At 34.9% G+C, this 13058-nt stretch overlaps 1 protein-coding gene across 1 annotated transcript in view; it reads right to left on the bottom strand.

The window, feature by feature from the left end:
- Positions 1-12579, bottom strand: part of LOC136035635 (homeobox protein Hox-A1a-like) — a 31568-nt gene extending 18989 nt beyond the window's left edge. Inside the window, exon 1 of the mRNA XM_065717529.1 lies at positions 11706-12579. Coding sequence (XP_065573601.1) covers positions 11706-12513 — 808 coding nt within the window. The 5' untranslated portion in view covers positions 12514-12579. The remainder of the gene's footprint in view (positions 1-11705) is intronic.
- Between the last annotated feature and the right edge of the window lie 479 nt (positions 12580-13058).

Genomic DNA, 13058 nt, shown 5'->3' with positions numbered 1-13058 from the left:
ATGTAATATAATAAAACCTAAAAGTTAGGATTTGAAGAGCTTTAGTGCTATTACCCCATGGAAACTCAGCTAAGACTGATTTAAAACGCTGTTCATTTAAGCAATCCTTTATTAAGATCCTGGCTTATTGGCAACTAACCCGAGACTGCTTTCAATAAAATGTGTACGGTACTCAGTTTTACTTACATCAGAACTAAGTGACTTAGCTTATATGCATAATCTCTTTCATACTTTTAAAGTTATCAAAAAGTAGCCTCATGTTGGAGTTGTTTTTTTTTTTAAAATTGTGGTTATCTCCCATAACAGATTTCAGAAGTTTTTCAAAATGCAAGGAAAGGAATACAAATACCATACCATAAGAAATACAAATACCAGTCATAATGTCGGCCTGATCTAACTGATCACAAGTGAAACCCAATAGCTTAATTATTACTCGCTCAGTCTTGTTTACTCCTGTGATTTTTTCCCCCGTCAAAAAGAACATATAGAATAACATATTTTTGTTTGCCAGTCTACAAAGACAAGGATGAAAAAATTTCTGCAAATATTTGCATGGAAAAGAGACATAGTCAACACCAGTATCAGTAAAAGGGGGTACAAAGAAATTTCTTTTTCTTATACCGAAACGGAGCCATATTGGAAACAAAAGCATAAGAATAATTATTATTTTAGTAATCGTAGTCATATTTAAATAGAATCGTAGCTCAAGGCACTTTCCAGTAAGAATTTTTTGTCAGATAAAGGGGCTAAAGATTATATCCAGGAAACTCAATGAAGCCCTCAGAGAAAATAGAGATCTGGGGGGTACCGAGGGAAGTAACACACATGAAGTTCCTCCCCAACTTCAATCACTTGTTATAGGTGATATCAATTTCAACTTCTAGAGCCAACTGAACACTGAAAAAATAGATAAATGATTAATTGGAAAATTTGACCTTTTAAAACCTATCTCGTTCCTAGCACAACTTGTACTTCATTAAAAAAAAATATCTAATTTTAATAATTGCAGTCATATTTAGATAGAATCATAGCTCAAAGCACTTTCCAGTAAGGATTTTGTATCTGATAAAGGGGCTAAAGTTTACGTCCAGGAAACTCAATGAATCCCTCGGAGAAAATAGCGAGCCGGGGGTACCGGGGGATGGAACACACATAATGATGAACACTCGTGGAAGTCCCCCCAACTTGAATCACCTGTTATAGGCGATACCAATTCCGACTTCTAGAGCCCAATTGAACACTGAAAAAAACAGATACATGATTGAAAGAGAATTCCTGAAGTAGGTATAAAAAAATGATCACCTTAGGACCCTAATTGCCTTTATTAATGACCCCCCCCCGCCTTTTGAATATACTCAAAAGGTGACAAGTCGCTCAACATTGATTTTATAACAGAGAAAAAAAATTGTGTGTGAGTCTTACTGACTTCATGAGGGTTATTGGAGATTTAAGAAATTTTTAAAAAGAATACATTTTTGGTATCGAAAATACAAAAAAGAATTGGTCTTAGAATCAGCAAATCCCGACTATTTCCGAAAGCGAGACAAAAAAGCATAACAGATTTCCGAAAATAGATAAAATTCTAAATGCTTTAGCAATCAAAAAATATAATGGAAAACAGATTGAGCTAATTGCTAACACTTGCTTTATTTCAAAGATTGAGGATTAATAACACTTGTTTCAAAAAATATACGTTTTCTCAATAACGTTCTCTCAATCACCGGATTCAAGATTGTCTTTGAGTCCGAAGTGCTGAAACATTTTTGGAAGAATCATGACTGTTTTTCCATAACGTTTTGAAGGGAATATACCTTTTAAATGTGTCTAATGCATAATTTGCACTGAATTCGGTGAGCAGTTTAATTCATAAAAATACAGGATACTAGAAATGCATAACACACGCAAAAGAAGACTTAAGGCCTTTTCAAAAGCCCTAGAGCTGTTTTTAGGACTTATTTCCTCATGCTTAATTTTTATAATTTACCCGTTTTTATCAAGCCAGAAATAAAATGCATGGGAAATTGCCTTACAATAGCCTTTGATTTCAGGCAAGATAATTTGAACTGATTTTAGGTAGGGAAGGAACTTTAAAGGGGGTAATCTTATTGAAACAGTGATCCTAGAACATTGGGAGAGGCCTCATTTGAGCATGAAATAAGAGTTCTAGTGCCTTTTTTAACCAACCAAAAAGATTATAGGGTATCTAGCCCCCATCCCGTGCCACTTTCCCCCAAAATCGCTCGATCAAAATTTTGAGATAGTCATTTTGTTGAGCATAGTTGAAAAGTCCCAAAACTCTGCTTATGAGATGACATGAGCCCCCCAGACCCTGGGGATGGGTCTTTAAGTTATAAAATTTGCCTATTGTTTACTTATAGTATTTTTATTGGGAAGCATACAGACATTTTTTTTTGGGGGGGGGGGCAGGATTTTGTGCGTGAGATGGATTTCCGTAGGGATAAATTTCCATGAGGAGGAAAATTTATGGGTGAGCTTTCCATAGGGAAATTTTACACCAGGGGATTTAACAGAATTCCAATACAAAATTATTTTTATGTGTCTTACTTCCTCTTTGCCTAATCAATTTTGTATGTGGAGATATTACGTGAGAATTATCCGGGGAAAATCTTAGTAAATTTGGATTTCCGGGAAAAAATTTCTAAGGAAGGGGGATTTCTAGAGTGATCGGAAAAACAATTAGAACTTAAATCCTGTTCAAATGAAAGTATTACAAAGAGAATGTTTCAGGCTGAAATTCTGCTAGAAATTTTATGGAGGAGAGAAAAGTTTTTTCGACCGAAAGTAACCAGCAACACTGAAATGCAAAACAAACCCAAATTATTCCATATACGAAAGGGTTGCTCCCCTCCTCAGTACCTTGCTCTTTGCGATTAAAGTCTAACTGTTTGTCCCATTTTTTTTTTAAGAACGACTCCTGAAACACAAGGGACGTTTAATTTGGATAGGAAGCTTAAGTGCTAAAAAGCTTAGCACGAAGAGCAGTGTATTGAAGAGAGGGGCACCTCCATCGTATACCTAATAATTTCTTTTTGTTTAATTTTCATTGTTACTCCTTATTTTCAGTTGAAAAACTTATTTACTTATTTAATACTTTCTAAATAGACTAGTACAATATCATTTTGCCTCATCTGAGGTTGTATCAAATCTTTGAGAACGATCCTTGTAATTGAACAATATTTGAGTCTAAAAATTAATATTTAAAGTTATTCAATAAATTCTGTAGTAAGTGAGATTCAGATCCTACGAACTATGCACAGGGCAGGTGACTTAGTCGCTAGATCTAAGATGATCATATTTTAGACGACTATGACATTTGACTTTAAGCATAGCAAAGAACCGTTTAAGCATAGCAATAACCTATAAGAAAAACAAAGAATAAAAACCTATAAGTAAAAAAGAGTGGTCTTAACAAGGGTGTATCCAGGATTTTTGTTTAGGGGAGGGAGGAGGGTAAAAAATTTTTTTAAGCGCATCAAAATTTGTTTATATTTTTACGTTTTTCCGAGTTGCATAACCTTTAGGGGAGAGGGTCAAATCCCTTAGTTTCCTTCTGGATACGACCCTGAGTTCTGGTAAGGTAAGATTTGAAACTTGCAAATTTCTTTGAAACAAATGTTTCCTTCATAGACATGCTCACAATTACACATTATCCATTGAGTGTTCACAAAGGTAAAAACTAATTCACACATGTATCAATATCAGCAATCACGTTACTGCAAATTTATTCATATTCCACATAACCACTGCAAATAGATTTATGTTTAGTTTAAGGTAGTCTCGACATAGCGGCGCCTAAGGACATGTTTTAAATCCTTCTGTAAACGAAGATAAGAATTGGACTTAATCTGTCTTGTTCCTTGCAATTACTGACTGCATAATATCATGATGAGCTCTTTTGATTACAATAAGTTCTACTTAAAATAAAGGATTGCATAAGAATCAAAATTAAACTAAGTTTAATTTATTTATACTAAAAAGTCAAAGATAAACGATCGGGAACGCACATGCAAATATTGACGTCAATTGTTTAATGAACATTTTCTAACAAGAGAGAAAGATTTCACCCCCCCCCCTAAAAAAACATGTGCCCAACATCCGGGCTTATTACATTTTTATGTGCAAGTCACTTATTTTTCGGTGATGCGCGGAGAGGCGGTTTGCTAGTAATATTATGGTATGTTAGCATTAATTGTAAATGAGAATGAAAAGGGAATTAAACAGCACAGCAAAAGAATAAAAAAGAGAGAAGTGATAAAAATTGCGACAAGGAAAGCTACCACGGGTAAGTCGCATGACTAAGCTGAAGATTAAAGCAATTTTGTGATAAACTTGAAACAAATAAAGAAAAGTAATGTGGCAATGAATTGTTTTTTAGTTGAAATGTTACTCCCAAAATCCGATTTGCATTTCTTCTCAAGAGATTTCGAAGTAAAACTAAAATAGTACGTAGTGCTAAGTTACATCGTAGTTTGTTTCGTAGTAGTGCGTAGCACAGCTTTTCCAGAGATTTCACATATGACTTAATTGTCGCAAATAAAAAAAAAGACTTGAAGATGGTTCCTCAGAACTGACAAATTATTAAATTATGACCTCCTTAGATTTTGTTATAGGCTACTATCAAGACTAGGGGACAAAGACAATAAATATAACAAAAAATATTCTTTGATGCTGCTTGTGGATTCCAAAAGTGTCCTCTTTTCAAGGCAGTATCGAGGGAGGGGGTGTAGGAGGTTTGAAACTCCCCCTCCCCCAAAATGTTTGTCTGGCTTGTGAAAACGTAACAAAAATACATATAAACAACTTTATTATGCGTTTTTTTGTATAACCCCCAAGAAAAAAGTCATTGTGTAAAACACCCTCCCCTCCTGGATACGGCCCTGTGTCTTTTCACAAGATATTCAACACTTTCCCAATGAAGAAAGGAGGGGAGTTTGTAGCGGCACCAAAGCATTATTTTGACTAAAGAAGAATGTAAATGTGCAGCTTAATTTCTCTCTACTGTTGGTCTTAAAGAATAATCGAAATTGCAAAATTGATATAACGACCTCATAAAGCTATAGGATGGCACATTATTTCCTTTTCGTCTCTCTGTAAGGTCAGATTTCAATCCCGTAATAGCACATCATATTGTGTGGTAAATGATGCCTGAATCAGCTTGAAGGTGCCACTCTTTTAGGATATTCAAAAAGAATGTAAACAAATTTTGACTACTTAAAAGTTATTTTATTTATTTATTATTAATTTATTTATTTTTATTCTCTTTTTTCATTCAAAATTTATTGGAATCTATCTAATCTACTTAATATTATTTAATCCATCCAATTTATTTAATTTTTGCGTTCTATAATCCTTTTTATTTATATATTTTCTTTTTGCTCTTCTCTCTGCAAGGCCGTATCGAAGAGGGTGAAAGGGGTTTTTAATCCCCTTCCCCGATTTTTGTCTAACTCGTAAAAACGTAACAAAAATAAATAAAAAAATGATACGCCTTTTTTAGATTCCCCCCCCCACGAAAAATTCTTAAATGCTTTCTTGTCTCTCTGTAAGTAAATAATATTCTTCTATGAGCTTGTGACTCGTGTCTTAGGTCAATGGGCCTTGGAGGAATAATATAATGCATCATTGTATGTGCATTTCATGGTAAACAAATCTTATCTTGAATTTATATAGGGTGAGCTATTTATATAACTTTGGCACGACTAAACTTATGAGTAAAAATATATTTACTTTGAATTAAAAGCTAGCTGACCCTGATAGTAAATTATCTTATAAATTTCACCATTGCTCTTTTCATTGAATCACTCAATGTGTTCACAATGAATCGCATTTGAATCACGATATGTGTCGCAACCAATATGTTCACCCAGTCGGTTAAAAAAAAACTGAGATCAATAATTCCGTCACAAAACACCCCAATATTACCTATTTCGCCACTTTGTTCACAACAAATCTCAAAAATCCTAGCCTCGGTTGACGGAAATGACTATCAAACAGTTCGTGGTAACGAACTGTAGTAAGGAGCGACACGGCTCAATAGTAACCAAAACTCTAAAAAATGGAATTTTGATAACAATAGCTACATCAAAAGAATCGCGTTTTAATGCTGATTTTAGATATATAAGTTTCATCAAGTTTAGTCTTACCCACCAAAAGTTAGTAGCCTGAGGAAATTTGCCTTATTTTAGAAAGGGGGAAACACCCCCTAAGTCATAGAATCTTAACGAAAATCACACCATCAGATTCAGCGTATCAGATAATCTTGTTGTAGAAGTTTCAAGCTCCTATCTACAAAAATCTGGAATTTTGCATTTTTTGCCAGAAGGCAGATCACGGATGCTTGTTTATTTGTTTGTTTGTTTGTTTTTTGTTTTTTTTCCCAGGGGTGATCGTATCGACCAAGTGGTCCAAGAATGTCCTGAAAGGGCTCGTTCTAACGTAAATTCAAAGTTCTAGTGCCCTTTTTAGTGACCAAAAAAATTGGAGGGCACCTAGGCCCCCTCCCACGCTAACTATTTTCCCAAAGTCAACGGATCAAAATTCTGAGATAGCAATTTTATTCATCTTAGTTAAAAACCTTAAAACTATGTCTTTGGGGACAATTTACTCCCCCACAGTCCCTGTGGGAGGGGGTACAAGTTACAAACTTTGACCAGTGCTTACATATAGTAATGGTTATTGGGAAGTGTACAGACGTTTTCAGGGGGATTTTTCGGTTGGGGGAAGGGGCTGAGAAGAGTGGGATATGTTGGGGGAACTTACCATTGAGGAATTCGCCATGGGGGAAGAAAAGTTTCATGAAGGGAGCGCAGGATTTTCCAGCATTATTTAAAAAAAAATGAAAAATTAAGCATGAAAAACTTTTTTTAGCTGAAAGTAAGGAGAAGCATTAAAACTTAAAACGAACAGAAATTATTACGCATATGATGGGCTCACCTCCTCTTAATACCTCGCTCTTTACGCTAAAGTATTTCTAGTAATTTCATACTATTTATTCTACGGCTTTTGTGATTCAGGGGTTATTCTTAAGAAATTGGGACAAAATTTAAGCTTTAGTGTAAAGAGCGAGGTACTGACGAGGGGTAGTCCCCTTCATATACGTAATAAAAACATGAGAATACAGAAGTTCGCTACGTAAGCTAATTTGTAAGTTACGTATATTTTTTACTAATAAGAACATTCGTAAAAAATTAAAAGTTCTAGTTGCCTTTTTAAGTAACCAAAAAATCGAAGGGCAACTAGGCCTTCTCCCCCTTTCCCTTTTTTCTCAAAATCATTCGATCAAAACTATGAGAAAGCCGATTAGCCAAAAAAAATAAATATGCAAATTTTTTTTTTAATTGTTCATCTGCGGAGAGCCAAAATCAAAACATGCATTGATTCAAAAACGTTCAGAAAATAAATATAAAAAAAAACAAGTTTTTTTAGCGGAAAGTAAGGAGCGACATTAAAACTTAAAAAGAACAGAAATAGCTCCGTATATGAAAGGGGCTGCTTCCTCATCAACGCCGCGCTCTTTACGCTAAAGTTTTTTACTGTTTTAAAAAGTTGAGTTAAGAGAAAGAGTCAAACTTTAGCGTAAAGGGGCGGGGCGTTGATGAGGAAGCAGCCCCTTTCATATAAGAAGCAATTTTTGTTCGTTTTAAGTTTTAATGTCGCTCCTTACTTTTCGTTTAAAAAAACTTTTTGTTATTTAATTCAATTGGTAGAATCTCTGGGATTCCCCTCCTCATGCTTTTTATGGTATTCACAGTATTGTCCACTATTTTTTTTCCCGAAGCGGGAAAAAAACGTCCTAATGACGGCAAAGTTATTTAGACATCCTAAACAAACTGAACAACTTTATGGTAAAGGGTTTCTCGGTAAATAAAGGCAATTCTTGGGGGTTTTGTTTTGGAATAACGTCCATGTGAGTTCCGACAAAAACTCCAATATTTCAGCAATCAATTTTTGGCTCAGAAACAAAAACACCAAGTGGTGACAGGGGCTTTATTTATTTATATTGCGTCATTTATTCAAAAAAAAATTCCTTCACTGTGTAGTCTGTTCGAAGCCGAAAAATTCACATATAGCTATGCTTATCAGTAAGTAAATGTAGTAGTGAAATCGGCACAAATTAAGGTCTTTGCTCACCCTGCTAATATTGATTCTTGTTAATGATTTAAATATTTTAACTGAAAGTAAGGAGCAACATTAAAACTTAAAACGAACTGAAATTAGTCCGTATATGAAAGAGGCTATTTCCTCCTCAACGCCCCGCTCTTTACGCCAAAGTTTGAATCTTTCTCTCAACTCTACTTTTCAAAACAGCAAAAAAAACTTTAGCACAAAGAGTGGGGCGTTGAGGAGGAAATAGCCCCTTTCATATAGGGAGTAATTTCTTTTCGTTTTAAGTTTTAATGTCGCTCCTTACTTTCAGTTAAAAAAAACTTGTTTTTTATTTAATTTCTGAACTTTTCTGAATTAATGCACGTTTTGATTTTGGCTCTCCACACATGAATAATTAAAACGAAATTTGTATTTTTTTTTTTTTTTTTTTTTTTTTTTTTTTTTTTTTTTTTTTTTTTTTTTGGCTAAATGGCTTTCTTATAGTTTTGATTGGATATAATAGATTTGATGAAACAGTTGATGTTTAATTAAATAGTCGAGTTAATCGGTAAGTAGTTGCGTCGGCGCAAACCCTCATATGTTTTCTCCAGCGAAAAAGTGTTGTTTAATTTATTTGTTTGTTTTTGAATGTGGAATAATAAACCTATGAACTTATAACGGTGTAGGATTAGTCCAAACAGATTCGTCAGTATGACGAGAGACCGGAAGATATCACTTCTGCTTCTTTATATCTTAAGAAACACTCAAGTTGCAATAGTGTACACTACTCTACAAAAATTTGAAAAAAAAAACCCTCAAGTGAGTCAGCTCAGTCAAATCAAACCAAAAAAAAAAATCCATATTAACTCTCATTTTAAAATGAACTGTACGTATTTTTAGAGAATAATACAGCGTGTGGGCTAAGGCGAATCCAGGATTTTTGTTAGGAGGGGGGGTTTGTTAGGGGGCACAAACAGATATAAAATATCCATCAAAAATTTGTTCAAATGCATTTTGTTACTTTTTTACGCAACATTTCCCGGGGGAATCAAACCCATATCCTCCTGGCTATGACCATAACCGTGTGGTGTAATGGCATTTGAAAGTACTTATAATGCAGGATTTTTGTTAGGAGTATTTTCGTTAGGGGGTACAAAAATATAGAAGAAACATTAAAAATATTTTCGAATGCATTTTTTTACTTTTTTACGTAACATTTCACGGGGGAAATCAAACCCATATCCTTCTGGATATGATCATGACCGTGGGGTGTAACGGTATTTGAAATTATTTCTAAATCGACTGACTACCTCAAATTTCCACTCGATAGCGCTTTGATTCTCTTTGAGTCAAAATTGTTATTTTTTACCAAAGAAGGGCAAAGCCTTGACCTCGTTGTAGCGTGATCTTTACTTTTACTAAATAAAACTTTCTATTTCCGTCTGAATGAGCCCTTCGTCCTATATTTTGTAGCCTCTGGATCGAAACTTTTACCACTGAAAAAAAGCCCATCCATGACATTTGCTCTCAGTGTAAATAAGAAATTGTATTAATAAAGATAAACTATTGAAATTTATGCCTCATGACTATATGCTGTATTTAAAGACTCAATTCCGTCATGCGAATATTACACATTTTTAAACCGCTTCAAAAAATATTTTTTTCGAATTGTATATTGCTACTGGAATTCTTTTTGGTGAGTGTTGGGTTGCTATTGGGACGGGTAACTCTTTACTTATATTTCACAATCACAAATTGTTGGATACCTCAATATACGTAGCTACCTGTTGAAGTTTTTCTGTATGCAACAAGAGCTACCACGTTCTTTAGAAGAATAAGAAAATCAGTAACTATATTGCAATAGAAGAACATTATCATCTTAACACTAGTGATGTCTTGCCACTGCACTTTTTTTGTTTTCGTTCGTGATATTGCTTGACTTGGCATTGAAATTAGCAAAGAACTTCACAGCGTTAAACAGAAAAAAACACAAAAAAACTCAGTTTAAAAGGCAAGTAAAGAACAGTATTTAAATTGAAAATAAACATAAATTATATTTTGCGTGAGAGGGAACAATTTCTATCTCAGTATGTGAGAGGGATCACTGCTTACCTTAACATCCTATTTTTTACCCTTGAATTTAACTAGTTCTTAACTGAAAGCGTTAAAGAAAATACAATCGACAGGTGATTGCCAGTGTTTTAAATATGGATTAGCTTTTGACATATTTTAACGAATAAATGAGCCCGCTACTTACATGTTATCCAATCCCACTCAAGAAGTCAATTTAGATTAATCATAATAAAATAAACCTAAATATTATGAAAATTTAATACTTTAGTAACAAAGTTATGGAAACTACAGAAGAGAATTGTGGAAAGCAGGCTGCCCAGAACGCATTACATTAAACATAACCTAACCAACTCTATATATTACATATTAAAGTAAAATGTACCTACATAGTAGTTTATCTTACTCAGGCTTAGCTGATTATCCGAGAGTGGACACAAGAAAACCGGTTTTAAACAGATCAAACAGAACTTCTTGAGTGTGTTCGTAAGTACCATAATCCCTTCAATTTACAAGTGTGTGTGAAAATTTATTTTTTATTTTGCTCTTGTACTTGAATATTCTTTCTTAAATCGTTTAGGATGGGAGGCAAGTAGAATTTAGGACAAATAGTTGGACTGGGGGTGTTGGCACCGGGGCCGTCACGTCAATATCTTGCTCCCCCCCCCGAACATTTTGGCTAGTAACAACACTGGTTGGTACCACCCGTTGTATGAAAGATAACTCATGTTCGTTTCCAGTTTTACTTCGCTCTTTACTTTCGTTTCTTTTTTATTTAATTTCTTTTCATTTTTATATAATGTTTAGGGTGTCATAGGGAATCAAAGTTTTCGTCAAAATGTTATGTGACCTGATTTTGGGCTATTTTTCATACATTATATGAACTGATTTTAGGCAAGGAAGGAACTTTAAAACAGATCATGGTAATGAACTGTAAGTAAGGAGCGGCGCGGCTCAATAGCTGCCAAAACTTTAAAAATAGATTTTGATTTCAACATATTCATCAAAAGAAATTTTTCTGTATACGAGTCAATAGAACGAAACAGGAGCAGAGGTAAATAAAGTTTCCGTCGGCTGAGAGTCCAATTTTAAGATAATTCAATTTTTTGTGGATCATGTTCTAGTTTGCAGTCGAAAATATTTGAATATTTATAATAGTCACGCCAAGAAACCGTATCCAGGGTTTTTTTCTGGGGGAGGGGGGTTATAAGAGGATTTTTAGGGGGAAGCTATAATAAAAAACTTCAAAAATAGCATCAAAGGTGTATTTACATTAATTTTTGTTGCGTTTTTACGAGTTGAACAAACCTTTCTTGGGAGGGGGGTTCAAAAACCCGAGCCGAGCACTGGAAACGGCTTTGAGTTTGGGGGGCTCGAACCTGTCGTAATGTTTGTCCGACTCGTAAAAACATAACAAAAATGAATATAAACAAAATTTTGATGCATTTTGTGTACGCTCCCCGAATCGAATACTGAATACTGCCCAAGTCACGCTAATAATAGATAAAAAGAGTGTTGTAAAATTTTACCTGGCTTAGGAACATTCCTTTTAACCTGCATCCATTTATATTGAGGAAGATTTTGTTGTGGTGAGCTTTGATGGGTTATTTGGTGTCCATGTTGGCTAGAATTCACTGCTCCTGGGTGACCGACTTGCAAAGGGAACATTCCCGGAATTTGACATGAATGGTCTCGTATTGCATCAGACAATTGCGAAGGATATCCAAAACCAGCCGGTGCTAAACCAGAGATGTGTTGTCTTTGGGAGTATTGACTAATATCCATAAACCCGTACCCAGACGCTAAGACACTTTCATGTGTCGGATGGCTCCCCCCGTTTAAATGGTGGGCATGATGAGCATAAAGTAAGCTATGTGAATGAGGTATTCCAGAGGGGGAAGTCTGATGCGCGACGGTTGGTGATAAAGATGGGTTTGTTTGATGTGAGTATTCTGAATTAGGGTATATAGCAGCAACTGCTGGTGATGAGACAGAAGATCCAACATGGTGCAAATTTGACAGGTTCGTAGCCGTCGCAGCTGTAACAGGGGAGGGGAACCTACCCTGATGTGTATAATGGTTTGAATCAAGGCTAGTATAGTTTATTCCACTGCTATCAGTATCACTATGAGCATTTTCTTCCTGTACTGGGGTTCTTGGATCACTTACGGTTGTATCTGGTATATATCCAATATGGTTTCCTTCAGTAGTTCCAGGGCCATTTCCAAAATAAGCACTATAATCTGCCCCGTAAGTTTGAGATGGTTGATAACTATTGTCACCACAAGAACTGTACACTAAGTTACTATTCATTCTCATTTGACAGTGATTACTCATAAACAAATTGACGAAGAATCACTTAAATGACTGAAAATCCTCCTTTCAAAAGATGTATCACTGGAATAAGACTCCAGCGGGACTGGAACGCTTAATGCTGATGAACTTGACGTCAACAAATCCGACCAATGGCATTGAAGCAATGACTTCCAGAGTCTTAATAGGCGGAGCCTCTTTATCTATGGATCCTCCCCACGCAGCTTTTTATGGCACTAGACTCCTACTTTGGACTTTAAATTTTCGAGATAATTCAAGATATAGCGTCATTATAAAATTGAGTTTTTGTTACCGCATCATCATGTAATCAAGCATATTGAACACGATATAAGAAATTATTTCTTGTTGAGAATTACATCCACCAGCTTGTGGGAGAAGAATTCTACAATTATTCCAAAGGAAAACAATGCAAACGAATTAAACATAATTTAAACTTTATTTATCACTTTGGATGACAATACTTTAAGGTTTTCAATTTGGCTTAAGTATAGAAAAATAAAAAGAAACAAGTTTTTGTAACGGAAAGTAAGGAGTGACATTAAAACTTA

Source organism: Artemia franciscana, chromosome 14, assembly GCF_032884065.1.
Source record: "Artemia franciscana chromosome 14, ASM3288406v1, whole genome shotgun sequence".
NCBI classification, from domain to species: Eukaryota; Metazoa; Arthropoda; class Branchiopoda; order Anostraca; family Artemiidae; genus Artemia; species Artemia franciscana.
Note: the sequence above shows the minus strand (reverse complement) of the source record. Positions and strands in the feature narration are given on the sequence as shown.